The sequence below is a fragment of the Lipotes vexillifer genome, unplaced genomic scaffold (genome assembly GCF_000442215.2).
Source record: "Lipotes vexillifer unplaced genomic scaffold, Lipotes_vexillifer_v1.1 scaffold1038, whole genome shotgun sequence".
In the NCBI taxonomy this organism is placed as follows: domain Eukaryota; kingdom Metazoa; phylum Chordata; class Mammalia; order Artiodactyla; family Lipotidae; genus Lipotes; species Lipotes vexillifer.
Genome location: NW_006780148.1, coordinates 798,231 through 820,680, shown reverse-complemented (window position 1 = coordinate 820,680; position 22,450 = coordinate 798,231). Strand labels below are relative to the sequence as shown.

At 35.9% G+C, this 22,450-nt stretch overlaps 1 protein-coding gene and 1 pseudogene across 1 annotated transcript in view; one reads left to right on the top strand and one right to left on the bottom strand.

The window, feature by feature from the left end:
• The window catches only part of VIRMA (vir like m6A methyltransferase associated), a 63,934-nt gene that overhangs the window by 31,262 nt on the left and 10,222 nt on the right, over positions 1–22,450 (top strand). The window contains exons 11-17 of the mRNA XM_007453245.1: positions 2,021–2,103; positions 4,213–4,306; positions 4,449–4,993; positions 5,522–5,757; positions 6,195–6,447; positions 8,373–8,590; positions 14,088–14,220. Coding sequence (XP_007453307.1) covers positions 2,021–2,103; positions 4,213–4,306; positions 4,449–4,993; positions 5,522–5,757; positions 6,195–6,447; positions 8,373–8,590; positions 14,088–14,220 — 1,562 coding nt within the window. The remainder of the gene's footprint in view (positions 1–2,020; positions 2,104–4,212; positions 4,307–4,448; positions 4,994–5,521; positions 5,758–6,194; positions 6,448–8,372; positions 8,591–14,087; positions 14,221–22,450) is intronic.
• On the bottom strand, positions 15,639–16,280 carry LOC103085783 (nascent polypeptide-associated complex subunit alpha pseudogene; annotated as a pseudogene).

Genomic DNA, 22,450 nt, shown 5'->3' with positions numbered 1-22,450 from the left:
ATTTGCACTTTCCTTCATTCATTCCTATAAAGTATCTAGAACTTATTACGTGAGAATGCTTTTCTAAAAACATTTTTGGTGATAAAGTATAGGTTTTACGGCATAGCTTCTGGGAGATTTTGAGTTTGGTTGCAGTAAATGGTATATTTTATGTGTTTCTTTTATAAACAAAGCTTGCTGTTATTAGTTTTGGGGTGGTAGTGATTACTTTTAACTTTGTAAAGGCAAATTAGGAAATTGATAAAATTTAAAATTCATGATAAGGGAAAAGGCACTCAACAAATGTCCCCCCATGGGTTTGATCCTGTTAGAAATGAACACATTTTGTGTATGCTTTTTTGGGGGTGTGGGAATCAGTGGCAGCATTAGGTGAATAAACATTATGTTATTATATTGGTTTATGAGCAGTCAATTTTATAATTCTTTTTTAATGTTGTAAGTTGATTGCTGCAAAAATATTCAGTATAGTTAGATGTAACCATGTAAACGTTTAAGTTTTCAGAAACCAAAAAACTAAGGGCAGTAACCTCTTTTTATATATATATATATATATATTTTTTTTTTTTTTAACATCTTTACTGGAGTATAATTGCTTTACAATGGTGTGTTAGTTTCTGCTTTATAACAAAGTGAATCAGTTATACATATGTCCCCATATCTCTTCCCTCTTGTGTCTCCCTCCCTCCTACCCTCCCTATCCCACCCCTCTAGGTGGTCACAAAGCACTGAGCTCATCTCCCTGTGCTATACGGCTGCTTCCCACTAGCTATCTGTTTTTCGTTTGGTAGTGTATATATGTCCATGCCGCTCTCTCACTTTGTCCCAGTTTACCCTTCCCCCTCCCCGTATCATCAAGTCCATTCTCTGGTAAGTCTGTGTCTTTATTCCCGTCTTGCCCCTAGGTTCTTCATGACCTTTTTTTTTTTTTTTTTTTTTTTTTAAGATTCCATATATATGTGTTAGCATACGGTATTTGTTTTTCTCTTTCTGACTTACTTCACTCTGTATGAGAGACTCTAGGTCCATCCACCTCACTACAAATAACTCAATTTCGTTTCTTTTTATGGCTGAGTAATATTCCATTGTATATACGTGCCACATCTTCTTTACCCATTCATCTGTCGATGGACACTTAGGTTGCTTCCATGTCCTGGCTGTTGTAAGTAGAGCTGCAGTGAACATTTTGGTACATGACTCTTTTTGAATTATGGTTTTCTCAGGGTATATGCCCAGTAGTGGGATTGCTGGGTCATATGGTAGTTCTGTTTTTAGGTTTTTTAATTCTTTTTTTTTTTTTTTTTGCGGTGCGCGGGCCTCTCACTGTTGTGGCCTCTCCCGTTGCGGAGCACAGGCTCCAGAAGCGCAGGCCCAGCGGCCATAGCTCACGGGCCCAACCGCTCCGCGGCATGTGGGATCTTCCCGGACCGGGGCATGAACCCGTGTCCCCTGCATCGTCAGGCGGACTCTCAACCACTGCGCCACCAGGGAAGCCCTGTTTTTAGGTTTTTAAGGAATGTCCATACTGTTCTCTATAGTGGCTGTATCAGTTTACAGTCCCACCAGCAGTGCAAGAGGATTCCCTTTTCTCCACACCCTCTCCAGCATTTATTGTTTGTAGATTTTTTGATGATGGCCATTCTGACTGGTGTGAGGTGATACCTCATTGTAGTTTTGATTTGCATTTCTCTACTGATTAGTGATGTTGAGCATCCTTTCATGTGTTTGTTGGCATCTTCTTTGGAGAAATGTCTGTTTAGGTCTCCTGCCCATTTTTGGATTGAGTTGTTTTATTTCTAAGCCAGTATAGTAGGACATTACATTTCATTTTAAAGCTTGTTTAAATAATTGGACATAAGTTTATTCCTGTATAAAATTTAGTTTATTGAAATGAACATGGATCTGATAATCTAAAACCATGGTTTTTCTCAGGAAAAGAATACCTTTACCTCCCTTGTTTTAAAGGCTTTGTTATAAAGGCTTTTATTTTAAAATATTATGAATTACTGTTTTTGTTTTTAAGAACTTGGCAAGTGGCTTGAACCTCTGAAAAACCTTAGATTTGAGATTAACTGCATCCCAAACCTAATTGAATATGTTAAACAGGTAAGTAAAACTTAAAAGTGCCTTGATTTTATAGAACTGTGCGGTAGTATATAGTAATACTGTTTTAAATCACTTGTATAGGTAATGCAGTTAAGTGTGCTTGATTGATTTACTAGTCTTGTGGGTATAGACTGGTACTGTGTATAGATGGGTATGCAATTGTGTGTATAATGAACACAGATGCACACAACCTTATTGCTTTGTATTACCAGCTTCTGTCCTACTTTTTCCCCTCTCAAATAGGAATATTATCACCTACCATTTTGGTGACATTTACAAAAGTGTTTTAAAGTTAAATGCTATGATAATGTAACATAAAATTATAGTTAAACTTTAGTGGAAAAGAATTTCCCTCAAAATTTGTACTTGAAAATTGGTAGAGTCAGTTCCAGGTAATTGCAATGGGGACTAGTTCTGTTAATTTGGGATGGTTAAATCTGCAATTGAAGTAATTAATGAGAGTTGAAAATCATATAATTCATAATATTACAGTTGAAAAATGCATATACACTTCAAGTAATTCATAATGAAAAAATTCATTAAAATCATTGCATTGTTAGTTTTGGAAGTTTGAAAAGTTTTCTTTGCTCCTTAGCTGATCCAATGTGTATCATAGAAAGAAGGGCTAAAAGTGCCCATAGATGCATAAAAAGTTTTAAACTAGCGGGGCAGAATGGACCTTGAATTATCTCCTTTTTCATTTAATAGATGAGCTGTATGTGTTGTGTACGTGTGTGTGTGTCTGTGTGTGTAAACTACCTTGGTCTTGGAGCTGCAGTGTGTTATTGAAGTAATGTATGTATATTATCTAATCTGTTGCTGTTTTGACCCACCAACAAAGAGCTATTTGGGTTTTATCTGCTTCAGATTTTTCTTCACTAACTTGTCTCCCTTCTCATTTTTCCTCCATCTCCCCTAAGAGTACTTTTTCCTCCTATAATGCCACCATATTCTTCTGTTCTTTATGCCTCAAATGATATCTAGAGTTTTTCATTATGTTCAGTCTTTTATTTAGCAGAAGTACAGTAGTATCCTGTAAATTTAGATGGTCAGGTATTTAGGGTACTTGTGCATGGTTAGGAGAATATATAAAGTATCCAATAAATATCAGATGGTTTCGCTTAAAGTACTTAACCAATAAAAAGTTCAGTAGTAGAAATTTGAATACATGCTGTAATTAAGAGTTTTAATTTTTGTGTAAATCCTTGTCCCATTAATTATGGTTATTATAAATGACTCTCATTCTAAGATGTACTAAAGACAGTTGATCTAAGACTGAAACTTCACTCTGTAGCTCCCTGCCTTATGTAATTTGTGAATTATTGAAAGGCAGCAAGGAGGAAATTAGAGGAAAAGATAATCTAAGGTGGGAAACATATGAGGAAAAGGATTTTCTTATTTTTAGGCTTCTTCTCTGAGGTTTAGAAGCTGAAATAGTAACATTTTAAAGTGCTATTTCTTTTAAGTTTTTTTTAACCATCTATATGCTGCTCCTTGGAAACTACAAAAATAAAGCAACTTAAACATAACCATTTGTTGCCAGGAAGCATAGCGTGGGCAGGTGCTAAGGACATAGGCAACTGTATTTCTTTTTCCTCTAGCCATGCCCCAAATGGCCATCATAACTAGATTCTTGTGGTATCTGCATTTTTCAAAATGTATGTTATGTAGTGTTAAAACATTCCATCATGCTTCCTCAATTTTCAGAGAGCTTTAGTACCCACAGGGCTTTGTAAAATCAGAGTCGTTTCTTCCTTTTTGGGAAAGAGGATGTATAGTAAGAGTATCCAAAAAGGAGCTATTTTAAATTCTTAATCCAGAGAGTTTCATAGATAATCTGTATGTAGCCTTTGTTTTAGTCAGTACTTTTTAATATACTTGTGTTTGCAATTACTCATTTTATGTTCAAAATGTCATACATAGTACAACATATGCCAAAGATTATATAACCTTTATAAACTTCATTAGCCTTATTTATGTTTTAAATTTAGTTAAGAAGTTTAAAATGGTGTAAGTACTTAACTTGAAACTCATATTTTTAACTAATACCTTCTCTGGGCCTGATAGGTACCAAGAAATTAAACTTTCTATTCATTTTTATTTTTGAAGAATATTGATAACTTGATGACCCCAGAAGGAGTTGGCCTTACTACTGCCTTGCGTGTTCTCTGTAATGTGGCATGTCCACCACCTCCTGTTGAAGGTAATGTGGCTACTATACTTAAAAACTACTATTTTTTAGGCCTAGTATAAATACCATTTATTAAATAAAATATTCAAAATCTTAACCAATGACTAATATGTAAGTAATTAGAGGTTTTTTTTTCTCCCTTATTTATATAAAGGTCAACAGAAAGACCTGAAATGGAATCTTGCTGTCATTCAGCTTTTTTCTGCTGAAGGAATGGACACCTTTATTCGGGTGCTGCAAAAATTGAACAGTATTCTGACTCAGCCTTGGAGACTCCATGTCAACATGGGGACTACCCTTCACAGAGTTACTACTATTTCAATGGCTCGCTGCACACTTACTCTTCTTAAAACTATGTTAACGGAACTCCTGAGAGGTGGATCCTTTGAGTTTAAGGACATGCGTGTCCCTTCGGCACTTGTGACTTTACACATGCTCCTGTGCTCTATCCCTCTCTCAGGTCGTTTGGATAGTGATGAACAGAAAATTCAGAATGATATCATTGATATATTACTGACTTTTACACAAGGAGTTAATGAAAAGCTCACAATCTCAGAAGAGACTCTGGCCAACAATACTTGGTCTTTAATGTTAAAAGAAGTTCTTTCTTCGATCTTGAAGGTTCCTGAAGGATTTTTTTCTGGACTCATACTCCTTTCAGAGCTGCTGCCTCTACCATTGCCCATGCAAACAACTCAGGTATCACTTCCATATAACATGCATCTTATAAATGACTGCAATAACACTTTTTAAAAAGCCAGTGATTTTGTTTAAAACAAAAAAACAAACCCTCATCGCCTTCCCCTAAGAAAGACATAAAATAACTGGATGAGGGTGAGATAAAACTGAAGCAAGTTGGTCATTAAGGAAATATGGGAGTAACATTTTAAATAAATTTTTGTTAATGTGAATTTTATTATGCTGTTATATGTACTTGTACTTTTGTTATTTTTAAATCCTTTCCCCCCACCTTTATCATGTGTTAGAATTTGCCATTAACTAGGTTGCTTCACCAATGGACTCTGCTCTACTGACTGCTAACCTGAGAACAATAAGATTTTTTTAGATGCATTGAATTCAAGCAAATGTTTAATTGTATAACAGAAAATTAAATGTTTTAAGCATGCAGTAAAGATGTTCTTTTCATAGCAGTTCTTCCTGAACAGTTTTTGTGACTATAAATAAATATTTTTAAAAATCTACGTACACATTATACTTTTTTAACAGGTTATTGAGTCACATGATATATCAGTGGCACTCAACACCCGAAAATTGTGGAGCATGCACCTTCATGTTCAAGCAAAGTTGCTCCAAGAAATAGTTCGCTCTTTCTCTGGCACAACCTGCCAGCCCATTCAACATATGTTACGACGTATTTGTGTTCAATTGTGTGACCTTGCCTCACCAACTGCACTTCTGATTATGAGAACTGTGTTGGATTTGATTGTAGAAGACTTGCAAAGGTATTTTGATTTTGCATTAAAAATTTTTTTCCTCAAGTGATTTTTGACACAGATTCATTTTTTTTAACTTAGAATTTGGAAACCAGGGTTTAGTGTGCTCCGATAATATGTGTACATATAAATATACATATATACAGACACACAGACACATGAAACTTTATGTCATTATTTCATGTGCAAGATATCTTGACGTGTTTCAAGATTGGGGTGTTTGAAAGGTGAGCTATGAAGTACTCTGATTTAAGAAAATACATTATTAAAAACCTGAATTTACAAAATTTTATAGTAATTGTAAAATGCCAGAGAAGTTGTCGTACCCAAGGAATGAAATGTTTTATATAAGATTTGTGTAAGTTGATATGTGTTGAAAAACAAATTATTAAATAATGCCTTAAAATCAAGAATTTTGTTTACTAAATGTGTTGATTTTATTTCAGCACTTCAGAAGATAAAGAAAAACAGTATACTAGCCAAACCACCAGGTTGCTTGCTCTTCTTGATGCTCTGGCTTCACACAAAGCTTGTAAATTAGCTATTTTGCATCTAATTAATGGAACTATTAAAGGTGATGAAAGATATGCAGAGATATTCCAGGATCTGTTGGCTTTGGTGCGGTCTCCTGGAGACAGTGTTATTCGCCAACAGTGTGTTGAATTTATCACATCCATTTTGCAGTCTCTCTGTGATCAGGTATTTATAGTTATTTTTATAAATTCTATGTGTGTGTATGTGTTTCTTAAAAGCTTCTCTTGATGTAAATCTTGGCTGTTAACAAAGAGATCGCATCTGTTCCATTACTCTTACTGTTGTTTAGGGAGATAAATTTGACCAGTGAGCCAACAATAAAATGATTTGGTGCTAGATAACTTTCTTTGACTTTGTACTTCACAGGTTTCTCTGAATAGCTTTTTTCATTTTCTTTATGAGATACTCACTGTCTTTGGATATTTACTTTATGTGCCATTGTATTCTTTGGGGTTGGTTATGTCTAGTATGTTCATTTTCCTTCTAATTATATTATACACCAATTCACTCTTGAATATTATAGTTTTGTGATTGGTTGAATTAATACCGTGGTTTCTTGTTTGGACAATTTAAAAAAAAATCTTTTTTGGCTGTGCCCCACGGCATGTGGGATCTTAGTTCCCTGACCAGGGATCAAACCCGCACCCCCTGCATTGGAAGCATGGAGTCTTAACCACTGGACCGCCAGGGAAGTCCCTGGACAACTTTTGAAGGCGTCACAGGCTACTACATTTTAGTGTGTTTCAGACTACTGTGCTATAAACATCTATAAAGACGTTGACTAAAAGTAGTAGTATTTCTTCTTGCTGTTTATATTATTGACTTCCAGTTTATAGTTCCATGAGTTAATGAGAATTGTTTTAACTTTTAGAGCCCACTGTTATTGCGATATTTGGAGATTTCTATGCCTAATGGCATTTTAGCTTGTCAGAATGCTCCTACTATCTAAATCAATCAAATATGATTTTTCCAGGCAGAATATTTTTAATAGGATCCCATCATGGAAGATTACCTTTTTCTAGCTAACCAAAATCCAGTTTGGTTACATTTAACACTCAAGAAGGAACATTTTTGGTGTGACTTGTTTTCACAAAAAGGGGATCTGGTAGAAAATAGTTTTGGACCAGCTAAAAAGGCTTATTTTAAGTCTTTATACCTCAGAATGTGCAGTCAACTGGTGTTTGTTAATGTAATTCATGTTGGATTGTATGACTGTGATGAGTTACAGTCATACAACCTAGCTTTAGCATCCTAGCTGCCCTGATCACTTAAACCTCTTTCTTGGCTGGCCTCACCTTATTATATTTCTGTTCTATTCAAGCTTTGTTTTATAGTTCTAACCCAAGTTGAATACTTGCTTCCAGTGTGTTGAGGTGATTAAAGGCAATAACACATACTTAAAAAATGTTTCTGTAATGTCTGCTTTACTTCTATAAAAAGAGTAGTATGAGTTTTTAGTTATTTTTAGGTAAACTTGCTGACATTGAAAAGCTTGAATTTTAAACATATATAAAAACTACAGGAAAATATTGGAAGACTGTGCCTAAATGTTTTTTTTTGCTCCATCCATTTCTTTTTGTGTTGTTTTTAATTCAAATATGGATATATTTATTAAAATTTATTTCTCTGATGCTTTCTTTATAAATTAAAAAATGTTCAAATGAATGAATAATACAGTAATTTAAAATATTTTAGTACCAAAAGTACTAACCTAACCATCTGAAGATAGAAATTACACTCAGTGTAATCCAGAAGGAAAAATTTTTCAGAGAGATGTTCTTTTAAAATAAGAATACTGTGAGTCAGGCACAGTTGCCAAGTGGTAAGGCGTTGGTCTCATAAAGTAAAAATACTGTGAAACAACATATTTGTCTTTATTTCTTTAGGTGTGTATCCTTGTATTAACCTTTATAGAAGGACAGAACAACTCCTTTGTTCTTAATGTGTTTGAATCTGTGTTTGGGATGGGACAGTAACCATAGTATTTTGATAATTACTAATTGCTGTGTATTTCAGAAATAAAAGCGCTAAGTGATAGTGACAATCATTTAAAAAAATTGTTTTTTCCCAACTCCCCTCCTCCCTCACAGGACATTGCACTAATTTTGCCAAACTCTTCTGAAGGTTCTATTTCTGAACTGGAGCAGCTCTCCAATTCTCTACCAAACAAAGAATTGATGGCCTCAATCTGTGACTGTCTCCTGGCTGTGCTAGCCAACTCTGAGAGTAGTTACAACTGTTTACTGACATGTGTCAGAACAATGATGTTTCTTGCAGAGCATGATTATGGATTATTTCATTTAAAAAGGTAATGCTTTATCTAATTTAATATAGATAAATTGTATATAGATAGATATAGATAATCTTGTATTTAAATCCCCCATATTAATTAATTCATAGCGGTTGTAGAAGGTTGAAGGTATGATTTCTTTCATGTGGAGAAATTTCGTGTTTATGGAAAAGATTCATTAGCAATGAAAAGTGCTAGTAATAAAATCTTTAGGATTAAAAATATAAATTGAATAGATAGACATATTAATGTGGGCATCTTGCAGTATTTAACAAGGAAATCTTATTGTTCCAGGGTCATTAATTCATGCTCTAAGATATTTGTTTTGTTGGTATATTCACTTGTAGTTCTTCAAAGATGACGGTAGTGTGATATTATGGACCCTAAAGCTGAAAGTGCTGATTCTGTGTTTTTTCTCTAGAGGAATGTCTGAGATGAAATTTGTTTGAAATGTTGTAAACCGCATGCTGCTCAGTCTCTCAAGTGTAATTTCTGCTCCCGTCTCTCTGTCCATGCCCTCATCTTTTTCTTCACTAGGGAGATAGTGGCTACTAAATAGTTTTCCTTGGAATTTGTAGAAGTATGTAGAATTACGAGATAGAAAGGATTAGGAAACATGTATTTATACCTCTCATTAATTCTTATAACATTGGTTGAAAACTTATGTTCCAGCTACTGTGCTTGGTGCTGGCTGCTACCTTTTCCACCTGCTTAGTCTGTCTGTTCTCCTGTATTCTCTCTTAGTTGATGGCAACTGCTGAACATCCAAGTTCTCCCCACCACCACCTCCCAATCTCTCACCAAAGTCTTTAAACTTTACTTCTTGAATGTCCTTTTTCCTATTGCCTGGATATTTACTCTATATCCTTTAAGACTCATACATTACACATACAAGAAAACCAAAAAGCTTTCCTTGATTCCTCCATTCCTAGCTGGGTTAGGTGCTTTCACAAATACCCTTTGCATACCTCTGCCATAGCATGATATGTGATGTCGTTGGCTCTGCTAGATTCATGTAAGTCATCATAACCTATTCCCTTTTCTTTCTTTAGCTCTGATCTTTCTGCTAAGCTCCAAGTAACCCATGTATCTGTTTGACATCTCTACTTGGCTATCTAATGGGCATCCAAACTGAACTAAAGCAGAGCTCTTGATATTCTTGCTTCAGACATGTTTCTGTCCTGCTTGTCCTGGTAAATGTTAAACTTCAAGATTCTTGATTCTTCTCTTTTCCTCACTCCCTACATCCAGTCCATCAGTAAGTCCAGTTCATTATGTTTCCAAAATACCTCCTGAATCTGATGACCCTTCTCCACCTCCATAGTTACCACCCCTATCCAGTCCACTCTTTTCTTTCATGACCCATTGCAGTAGCCTCCAGTCTTCTCTTCTTACTTCAACTATTGTCCCCCTAAAATACATTTTCTTAGCACTCAGACTGATCTTTTTAAACTTAAAACAAGATACATGTCATTGTTTTGCTTAAATCCTTCTGATGGCTTCCTGTTGCACTGCAAATAAAATTCAAACTCTATAATGATCTTTAAGCCTCTATACAGTCTGACCCTTGCTTATCTCTTTGACTTATCTCATAGCTTTTTATCCTCAGTTTTGCTCCCTGTCAGGTTCATTCCTACCTCCAGACTTGTTTTTTTCCTAAATGCTTTTCCCCTAGATTCTTATAGGACTTATTTCCTCACTTCACTCAGGTATCTGTATCAATATATTTCCTGTCTAAATGCCTGTCTAAAATAGCCTATCCTTTGTGTCCCCATTCATTATTCCCCTTTATATTTTTCACTGTATTTATACTGTTTGACATTACATTATATAGACTTATTGCTTATTTGGTTGTCTCCCTCACTAGAATATAAGCTACACAAGGACAGGGACTATTTTCTTGACTGTACTCCCACCAGCACCTAGAAACCTGGTTCATAGTAGACATTATGAAGGAATACAAGTCATTTTGTCCACAATTATTTATTGAATGCCCTCTTCTCTGGGCTAGACACTGTTGTAGGTGCTGGGGATTTAATTAAAAAAAAAAAAATCCCTATCTTCTTGATGCTTTCATTCTATTAGAGGTAGACAGATGCTAAACATGTAATTAAAATACATAGTATGTTACAGAAAAACATAAAGTAGGGCAGAGGGATAGTGAGTGCCAAAGTGAGGGTGAGAGTTGTCATTTAAATGAAGTATGGGGAGGTGATCAGGGAAGCCCTCACTGAGAAAGGTAGCCCTTGAACAAAGAACTGAGGGAGGTGAGTGATATGTTAATATCCTGGGGGAGAGCAGTTGCAAATAGCATGCCTGACTTGTCCGAGAAAAAGCCTTGAGGCCATGGTGGTTGCTCCTAAAGTGAGTAAGCAAGGAGAAAAATGATAGGGCCTAGGGTCAGAGAAGTAATGGGTGGGTGTGGGGAGGGCAGATCATCAAGGGCCTCTAGGTTTATTTATAAGGGCCATTGTAAGGTTTTGAGCAGAGGTGTAGTATGATCTGGCTTTTTAAATAAACAGATCACTATATACTTTTCATCTAGTCCTGAAGCAGGCCCCACTCAAGAAAAAAATTTTTGAGATAATTTAAGAAGAATTACAAAAATAATAGTACAGAGTTCAGATATACCCTTCATCCAACTTACCCTTGTGTTGATGTCTTATATAGCCATTGAATATTTACCAAAACTAAGAAACTAAGCTTGGCATAATACTATTAACTAAAATACAGAATTTATTTAGGTTTTACCAGTTTTTCTAGTAATGTTCTTTTTCTGTTTCGGGATCCAAGATAGGATCCTACCTTGCTTTTAGTTTTAATGTATCCTTTGTCTCCTGTATCCTCATTTTTCATGACCTTGACATTTTGGGAGAGCATTTGTAGAATGTCCCTCAATTTAGTTTTGTCTTATGTTTTCTCATAATTAGATTGAGATTATGCTTTATTGAGAAGGATACTACAGAGGCAATGTACCTTTCTGAGTACATCATATCAGGGAATACATAATGTATTAGTGATGGTATTAATAACCTCGGTCACTTGACTGAGGTGCTGTCTGCCAGGATTCTGCACAGCAAACTTACTAATTTTCTGTTTTTAAGTACTAAACATTTTGAAGAATATACTTTGAGACTATGTAAATGTCCTATTTCTACTTAGAACTTTGGTCCACTCATTTTACTATCCATCAGTGAATCTTGGCATGTGGCAGTTATTACTGTGGTGTTCTAATAGTGATTTCCTATTTTTCTCATTCCTTTCTCATTTAATTGTCCTTCTGTAAGAAAGAATTCATCACTTTTCCCTCATTTATTTACTTATTTGGGTATATCAATATGGATTCATGGACTTTTTTTTCCTTGTATAATAATTGAACACTATTGTTATTTATTTTGTTGTTCAACTTATGTTACTGATTTTGGTTCTTCTCACTGGCTAGAGCTGGGAAATATATGTGTCCTAAATCATGCATATACACAAATCTACGTTTATTTTTTCATCTACTTATTTTATGTATGTACTTTAAAAATATCTTTCCATTTATCTGTCTGTCTGTCTGTCTTTCTGCCTGCCTGCCTGCGCTGGATCTTAGTTGCAGCATCTTTAGTTGCGGGATCTTTAGTTGCGGCATGTGGAATCTTTTAGTTGAGGCATGTGGAGTCTAGCTGCGGGATTCGGGGTCTTTAGTTGCGGCATGTGAACTCTTATTTGCGGTGTGTGGGATCTAGTTCCCTGACCAGGGATCGAACCTGGGCCCCCTGCATTGGGAGCATGGAATCTTAGCCACTGGACCACCAGGGAAGTCCCTGTATGTATGTAATTTTTTAAATGAGTCCATACAGATACTTTGATTCTAATACAGTATCAGAAGGTTGATTCTAGCTTTCCCCCTTTCTTTGTAACCTCACCCATGTTTTATGCTACACGGTTCTGTGGATTTTGACAAATGTGTAGAGTCATGTGTCTGGCATCTCATTTCCATGCAGAGCTATCTCCATCACCCCAGCAGTCCAGTGTGCTACCCTTTTATAGACAACTTCTCTACAAGTTTACCAACAAAATGCCAGATTTTGGTATTGCTAGTTTTTTTTTTTTTAATTGTAGACATTCTAAAAGGTGTGTAGTGGACTCCAGTTTTTGATAGACTGTCTAAGTAAGGTTCACTTTCTTAAGGATATAAGTAGAGGCTAGTAATTGGTATAGTCCAATTTTGAACCTTTGCTTTTTCCATTAATTGTATTATCTCTGTATTTAATATCATTCCTGTTCATTGTGCCTTGTCCATTTCATTATTTTATAAAGTTATCAAGAGCACGAGTCTTCTTTCTCTCTTTTGTATTGCTTTGCCCAAATCTTGAAATTTTCTTTTGATCAACTATGAACTGTGTAAATGCATAGGATAATTTTAGCAGGGCTGTATATTGTCATGATTTTGAATACATATCGTGATTTTTTTCTTATGCTGAAATCTCTTTATATTAGGGGTTGGTAAATTGTGGGGCCACAGGCCAAATCCAGCCTTTCTTGGAACATAGCCAGTATTTATGTGTTGTCTGCAGCTGCTTTCCCACTATATCAGCAGTTGAGTAGTTGTGACTGAGAATGATGTTTTGTATAGAGAGAAACAGATTGAGTTGTGTATAACCCCATAAAGCCTAGAATATTTATCATCAGGCTCTTTACATAAAAAGTTTGCTGATGTCTACTCTGTACCCTTAATTTCTTTCTGTCAGATTACAATGTCATAAAGATAATCATTCTTTGTAGTTACGTAAGTTAGGCTTTCTGGTCAGTCTTTTGAGACAGCTATAACCTCACGTTAGAGAAATCCTCAGGTTATAAAAAGTGTAAAAAAGGGAACCTGCAAGTTTATTTTGCTAAGTTTTATAGCTTCATTATTGGGGGGAAATTTTTTCTTTCAGTGTTTTTGAAGTTTATCTTTAAAAGGAGATATCAACTATAAAAAATGCTTTGTTAAATGGTTTGTGTGACAGATAACACCAAACTACTTTTTTACATTTTTTGAAATGTAAAATTTTAATTTTACTAAATTTTAGGCTGTCTGAACTGATATAGCTCATTTTTTAAAATTAATTAATTAATTTATTGTTTATTTTTGGCTGCGTTGGGTCTTTGTTGCTGTGCGCGGACTTTCTCTAGTTGCGGCAAGTGGTGGCTACTCTTTGTTGCAGTGCACGAGCTTCTCATTGTGGTGGCTTCTCTTGTTGCGGAGCATGGGCCCTAGGTGTGTGGGCTTCAGTAGTTGTGGCACACGGGCTCAGTAGTTGTGGGTCATGGGCTCTAGAGCGCAGACTCAGTAGTTGTGGCACACGGGCTCAGCTGCTCGACGGCATGTGGGATCTTCCCAGACCAGGGCTCGAACCCGCATTCCCTGCACTGGCAGGTGGATTCTTAACCACTGCACCAGCAGGGAAGTCCTGAGATAGTTCATTTCTTATACTAGATTTATATGCTCAAATTTTAAGAAATTGCCTATTTTCTTTATTTACAGTTCTTTAAGGAAAAACAGTAATGCTCTGCATAGTTTACTGAAACGAGTGGTCAGCACATTTAGTAAAGACACGGGTGAACTTGCATCTTCATTTTTGGAATTTATGAGACAAATTCTTAATTCTGATACAATGGTAAGTATATATAAGTATTTGGTATTTCTTATATTTATAAACTTTTACATATGTTGAAAAAATCGCTTGGGTTCAAAAATATATTGGAATAATGTTTTTTTGGAACTTGGAACTAACAGTACTGTTTTTTTCTATGTCCTCACCCCACTATAAGTACGGGGTTTTGATTTATCAAAAAAGTAGATGTTTAAGAGTAGAATTTTTTGAACTCTAATTTATTAGGCATCATTATTAATTTGTGAATAGTCTATGATTTGCATTTTCTTAAAAGAGATACCTATAGTGCATTTATTTTTTTTTACCTAATTCTTTACATTGAGTTACCTTGCTAGGGTCACTCAGAATAGTCAAATTTTATCAGTCTCTTAATCAAGTATTTACTTGCTGTCACTTAATTGTACATTTACTGGCTCTGTTTTGGATGTTGTGATTTTTGGGGTGAATGTAAAGCTTATTATACTGGAATATTTTGGATCCATCATAGATACGAATTAAAGGTTATTTCCCCAGCTTTAAAATCTTATTGTTAAAATCGAATTAAAATTTTCTCTCATTAGTATTTATCAAAATTGTGGTATGTATTGTGGACACAATTCTAGAAGCCACTAGTAGGCCTGCCTTTAAAAAGTGTCAAACAAGTTTGGAAAGGTCTCCCCAGATGGAGCTCAACTGCACATTAGTATATTAAAAGCTCTAAAAGGCCCTGGATGAATAGAAACTTGCTTTACTGCAATTTAATCCAGTTTTGTCCAAATGTATTGCCTGTAGAATACTTGTACGTCTGTGTGTATGTGTATGTGTATGTGTATGGCTGTTAACATCCTATGGGTTTGATATTCTGTCAACATTGATTTAAGAAATGCAGCTCATATTTAAGATTTCTGTTTAGAAGGAGTTATCGAGGACCTGTTTAGTACAGTATTACCAAAATAAATGTATGTGATGATTTCATAAGAAAAAATTAAATTTACTGTTTAGTATATTTCTTGTGACATGACCAATTCTCAATTTATATTGAGAATATTTCCTCCAGTAAGCCCTTCTTGGCTGCCTGTTGTGTTTGTAGTTATTGTTGTGCCAGTTTTATTGGCAAACTATTGTTTGTTCTATGTCATATGTAGTTTATTAAAGTGATTAAATTTACCAGATGCTTTGATTCTGAAAGATTGGTATATTTAACAGTAGGACTGTAGCTACCTACTCTAAAGAGATTTTAGTGTCTTACTTGATGGAAGACCACTTATTAGTTTTACCAGATGCTAAGTGACATGTTGTTAATATCAGTTTGACAGATTTTTTTTTTCTTTTTTTCATCCAACAAGAAGCCATAACTTTATTAATGATAAAAACAGTACAACTTTCCAACCCAGCTGCAGTTACTCTTTTGAAACACCAAAAAAGGCCCTCTTTTCAGATGGTTACATTGTTAATTTCATAATAGCATTTACAATATCATTACTGTTGTTCTTCAGGGCTCAGACTGCCTTTGCTCTTGACACATTTGCTTGTGACATGACCAATTCTGTGTCCTTAACTTCCACACCTGTTTCATCAGTCTCTTCCTCTTCACTCTCCTCTTGTACAGTTGGAGTCTGTTTTCTTGAATGTTTGAGACAGCTTCACCTTGAACTTTGAATTTCTCAGCAGCTGCTAACTGTGCTTGCTGAGATAAATCCTCGATCTTGGCTTCCCCCAAAACTATGTAGGTATCTGAAGCTAGGCTCTTGTATACTTCTGGTTTTGTGATGACAAAAAGGATATTCTTAGATTTCCGGATAGTGACTCTAGTAACCCCTGTACCCTGTCGAAGATCCAGTTTGGACATATCCTTCTGTGCCGCCTTTTCACTGGCTCTGTTTTGCTTTACTGACTGGTTCTTCATTGATTTCAGCTGCTGCTGCCAGCTGGGCTTGTTGTGTGGTTGCCTGTGTAGAATCCTGTTCCTCAAGCTCTGGTACTGATTCATCACTGTCAGATTCTGTTCAAGACCCTGTCTCACCCTGGGACTGTGGCAACTCCTGCTCTGTAGCAGGGGCGGTTTCTGTGGCTTCACCAGGCATTTTGTGCGGGGAACCAAGATGGTGGCAGAAAGAGAGCAAGTGAGAGCGTGACCCATGCCTCTTGCAGGACAGTTTTCTTAAACGTGTCATCAGTTAAACAGTTTCTAATCAGGAACCACTAACCAGTGTTCATTCATGCTGTCCAGGTTCTTCTGGGCCCTCAGGACTGCTGATTAATGCTTTTATTCATCCCTCATCAATACATTTGCTTTTCTTACTTCCTTCATTGAGAAGGTCAGTACCACCCTGTTTAATTTCTAAATTCTTTCCCTCTCCCTTAGATTCTTTCCCTGTTCTTTCTACTCTGTTGTATTCTTCCTTAATCAGAGGAAAATGTACCCCTGTATCACTTCATTTCTATCTATGAGGTAGATCTTACCCCTTTTAATAACCTGCTCGATTCCTTTTCCATCTTCTGTGTTTCCCTCTCCCGTCTACCCTTGCATTCTAGTGGATAGAATCTCTGAATATCAAAAATCAAATTTGTTATCTTTCCCCATACACTTGGTTCATCTTTTATATGCCCTGCTTTTATACCATTGATCTTTCCTGACCATCAAGTTAGAAACCATGAATACTGGCTTTCCCCTTTTGTTCACCATCTTCAGCAGCTGCTCATTCTTGTCAGTTTCACTCACAAAACCTTTCATACTTCATTCCTTATTTTGTATTTCACTGCTATTACCTTGGTTTCTCCTTTTTGCTCCTTTTTGCATAACATTTTCATAACATCCCATAAAATTCACCCTTTTAAACAATTTGGTGGGGTTTATTATACTCATAGAATTGTGCAACCATCACCACTATCTAATTTCAGAATGTTTTCATAACTCCACAAAGAAGCTCTGTGTGCCCATTAACAGAAACTCTCCATTCCTTCTTTCCCCTAGCTCCTGGCAACCACTAATCTCCTTTTCTGTCTCTATGTCAATTTCTGCACAAAGACTGCTGGGATTTTGATAGGGATTGTATTGAATCTGTAGGTCAATTTTGGAAATATAACTGTCTCAGTACTATTAAGTTTTCATATTCATGGACATGGCATGGCTTTCCATTTATTTAGGTTGTCTATATTTCTATGAAGTTTCATAATTTTCAATGTGTAAGTCTTGTACCTCTTTTGTTAAGTTTATGCCTCTAATTAAATTGGGAATTAAAAAAATGCTGTTGTAAATGGAATTGTTCCTTAATTTCATTTCTGAATGTTCTTTGCTAGTGTTTAGAAATGCAGTTGGTTTCCATATATTGATATCGTGTCCTGAAACCTTGCTGAACTTGTTTATTAGTTCTGAACGTGTTTTTAGTGGTTTCCTTAGACTTTTCTAAATACAATGGTATCCTTTCCAATTTGGATACCTTTTATTTCTTTTTCTTGCCTTATTGTCCTCGCAAGAACCTCCATTGCATGTTGAATAAAAGTAGCAAGAGTTGACATCTTTATCTTGTTCCTAATCTTAGGGGGAAGGCTTTCCATCTTTCACCATTAAATACGATGTTAGCTATGGTTACTCATAGATATCCTTAATCAGGTCAAAGAAATTCCCTTCTATTCCTAGTTCACTGAGTGTTTTTATCATGAAAGGGTGTTGGATGTTGTTAAATACTTTCTCTGTGTCTATTGAAATAAATGATCAGGTTGTTTTTCTCTGTATTATATTTTACGTTGATTGCTTTTTACATGCTGAACTGACCTTGTATTGCTGGAATAAATACCACTTGTTCGTTGTGTACTATCTTTTTGATATGTTGCTAGATTCAGTTTGCTTTACTTTATTGAAGAATTTGGGGTCTATATTCAATAGGGATATTGGTATGTAGCTTTCTTGTGATATCTTTGGCCTCATAGAGTGAGCTAGGAAGTATTCTCTCCTCTTTTATTTTTTGGAAGTTTGTGAAGGATTGTTGTTAATTCTTTAAACATTTGGTAGAATTCATCAATAAAGCCACCTGAGCTTTTCTTTGTGGGAAGTGTTTTTGATACTAATTAAATAGTTTTACTTATAAATCTGTTCATATTTTCTGTATCTTCTTGAGTCAGTTTCAGTAGTTTGTGTCTTTTTAAGAATTTGTTTCTCTTCATTCAACTACATTACTAACTTGATGGCACACAAATGTTTATATTTCCTTGTAAACTTTTTTTATGTCTGTAAGGTTGTTAATGATGGTGCTTTTTTCATTCTTGATTTTAATAATTTAAATCTTCTCTCCTTTTTTCTCCCCTTTTGTTAGTCTAGCTGAAGGTTTGTCACTTTTGTTGATCTAAATAACCACATTTTGGTTTCTTTGATTTTCTTCTATTTTCTAGTCTCTATTTTATTTATTTCTGCTTTAATCTTTATTGTTTCCTTCCTTTTACTTGCTTTGGGGTTAATTTACTCTTCTTTTGCTAGTTTCTTAACTTGGAAGGTTAGGTTATTGATTTGAGATCTTTCTTCATTATTAATATAAGTATTTACAGCTATAACTTTCCCTCTGTGTACTGCCTTTGGTATGTCATGTTTTTGGTTTTGTTCATATCCAAATATTTTCTAATTTTTCTTCTTCTTTGGCTCCTTGGTTATTTAGGAGTGTGTTTAATTTCCACATAATTGTGAATTTCCCAAATTTCCTTCTGTAACTGACTTCTAGTTTTATTCCCTTGTGGCCAAAGACCGTATGTTGTATGATTTCAATCCATTTAAATTTATTGAGGCTACTTTTACAGCCTAGGGGTATTTTCTATCCTGGAGAATGTTTCATGTGCAGTTGAGAGGAAGGTGTCTTCTGCTGCCATTTGGAGGAATGTTCTGTACAGGTCTGTTAGGAGTGTTGGTTTATAGTTGTTTAAGCCTTCTGTTTCCTTGTTGGTTTTCTGTCTAGTTGTTCTATCCACTGCTGAAAGTGGGATGCTGAAGTCTCCAACTATTGTTGAATTGTCTCTTTCTTCTTTTACTTCTGTCAGTTTTTGTTTCATGCGTCTCCAGGCTCTATTGTCAGGTGCATATATGTTCATAATTGTTATATCTTCCTGATGGATCAACCCTTTTGTTGTTATAAAATGTCCTTCTTTGTCTCTAGTAATAGCTTTTGTCTAAACTTTTTGTATTATTGGTATAGCCACTCTAGCTTTATTTTGGTTATTGTTTGTATGGTATATTTTTTCCTACCCTTTTACGTACAGCCTATTTGTATTTTATAATCTAAAGTGTGTCTCTTATACACAGCATAGTTGGATCATGTTTTGTTTTGTTTTTTACATTCTGCCAATTTTTCCCTTTTGATTGGTATATTCAAACCATTTATGTTTAATTATTGATAGGTAGGATTTATGTCTGCTGTTTTGCTCTTTACTTCCTACATATCTTTGTTTTTCTTTATCTCCTTTTTTTTTTTTTGCTTTAAACAGATGTTTTCTACTGTGCTGTTTTAATTTCCTTTTTCTCTCTTTTACTTTTTTAAAAAAAGTTATTTTCTTAGTGGTTTCCCTGGATACTACATTTAACATCTTAATTGAATAGTCTCTTTCTGATTAATCCCAACATAATTTCAGTAGTATACAAAAACTGCTACAATATAGCTTTGTTCCCTTCCCTTGTGCTGTTATCATACTAATTACATTTTTATGCATTGTGAGTCCATCTTCACAGTTTTATTATTATTGCTTTATTCTGTTGTCTTTTAATTCAGATAGGAGAAGGAAAGAGTTACAAACAAAAATATGTTTATACTGCCTTCTACCTAACCTTTACTGACATACTGTTTCTTCATGTGGGTTCAGGTTACTGTCTAATATCCTTTCATGTCACCCAGCAGGACTCCCTTTAGTAGTTTTTTTTTTTTTTTTTTTAACAGCATAATCCTTTCTTTGGAGGAAATCTTATGTGAAGGCCTGATAGAGAAAACAGATAGAGTCCACCTGTACTTTGTCCCTGGAGGGGGGTTCCAAGAATGTTCTCCTTAGGATGCCTAATGCTCCTTGAAACAACTTAGAAACCACAGAATTAGAAACCTGCATAGTCGTTGATTCTAAAGGAATGGAGGCTGATTTGCCCCATGCTATGGACCTATGTACCCGCAAATTCATATGTTGAAGCCATAATCCCCAATGTGACTATGTTTAAAAACAGGACGTTTAGAAGATAATTAAGATTAGATGAGGTCACAAGAGTGAGGTCCTAATCTAGTAGGATTGCTGTCCTTGTAAGAAGAGAAAGAGAGATCTCTCTTCTTCCATGTGCACACACCAAGGAACAGTCATGTCAGGACACAGCAAGAAGACGTTGTGTGCAAGCCAGGAAGATCACCAAGAACCAAATCAGCTGGCATCTTGAGCTTGGACTTCCCAGCCTCCAGAACTGTGAGAAGTAAATTTCTGTTGCTTAAGCCACCCAGTCTGTTGTATTTTTATAGCAGCCTTAGCAAAATAGAGTCCGGCTGTAGAATTTGTGGCCTCTCAGTCCAAGGATGAGAGTAGCTGCCATAACTTTGAGTTTCACTCCTTTTATGTCCATAAGTCAGTGTCCTTGCGGTACGCGGGCCTCTCACTGCTGTGGCCTCTCCCACTGCGGAGCACAGGCTCCGGACGCGCAGGCCCAGCGGCCATGGCTCACGGGCCCAGCCGCTCCGCGGCATGTGGGATCTTCCCGGACCGGGGCACGAACCCGCGTCCCCTGCATCGGCAGGCGGACTCTCAACCACTGCGCTGCCAGGGAAGCCCCCTTTAGTAGTTTTTGTAGAGTAGGTTTGCTAGTGACAGATTCTCTCTCACTTAAAAAAAAAGAATTGAGAATGCCTTATTTCTCCCTCATTTTTGAAGGATAGTTTTGTCAGTTATAGAATTCTTTGTTGATAGTGTTTTTCTTTCAGCACTTTGAATATGTTTTCCTACCGCATTCTGCCTTCTGTGGTTTCTGACAGTAAATCAGTTGTTAATATTTTATTAGTTGAGTCACCTCTCTCTTACTGCTTTCAAGATTCTCTCTTTTTTTTTGGCTTTTGACAGTTTGATCATGATGTGTCTAATAGTGGATCTCTTTGAGTTCATTCTACTTGGACTTTGTTGATCCTCTTGAAAGTGTAATGTTTTCATCATATTTGGGTAGTTTTCAGTCATTATTTCTTTAGATATTTTTTCCTGACTCTTTCTTCTTCTTCTGAGACTATTATGTGTGTGTTGGTGTTCTTGATGGTACCTCACAGGTCTCTGAGGCTATGCTTGTTCTTCATTCTTTTTTCTTTCTGTTCGTTAAAATGGATAATCTTAGTTGACCCTCTTCAAGTTCACTGATTTTTTTTTTTTTGCCAGCTCAAATCTGCTGTTGAGCCCCTCTAGTGGATTTTTTTTTTTTAAGATTTTTTTTGTGGGAGGGCACTTCCCTGGTGGTCCAGTGGCTAAGACCCTGTGCTCCCAATGCAGGGGGCCAGAGTCTGATCCCTAGTTAGGGAACTAGGTTCCACATGCTGCAACTAAGAATTTGCATGCCTCAGGCTAAAGATCTTGACACAGCCAAATAAATAAATAAATAAATAAATAATTCGTTTAAAAGATTTTTTTTTGATGTGGACCATTTTTCAAGTCTTTATTGAATTTGTTACAATAATGCTTCTGTTTTATGTTTTGGTTGTTTGGCCGAGAGGCATGTGGGATGTTAGCTCCCTAACTAGGGATCGAACCCACAACCCCTACATTGGAAGGCGAAGTCTTAACCACTGAACTGCCAGGGAAGTCCCTCTAGTGAATTTTTTGTTTCACTCATTGTACTTTTCCACTCCAGAATTTATATTCAGTTTTTGTATAACTCTTAGCTGTTTATTGATATTTTCTTGCGGAGTACTGTATCAGCCTTCTCTCCAGTTTCCTTCCAAACATTTACTTCTTTGGTACATTCTAAATAGTTCTGTGTGAGTTCATAACTTCCTAAAGCAGACATCGGATCATATCACTCTACCCTACAATACCTTTTCATATCTGTAGAATAAGTTCCAAACTTTTTAGCATGACATTCAAGGCTATTCACTGTATGGCCAAAAAGCTACCTTTGCAAACACTTCTCCCTTACTGGGAGCGATCATTCATAAGTCTCATCTACTATATGTATCTCCTTGGCCATTGCTTCTCTTAGTTTGTTGTTCTCTCCCTCTCCCTCTCTCCCTCTCTCCCTCTCTCCCTCTCTCCCTCTCTCCCTCTCTCC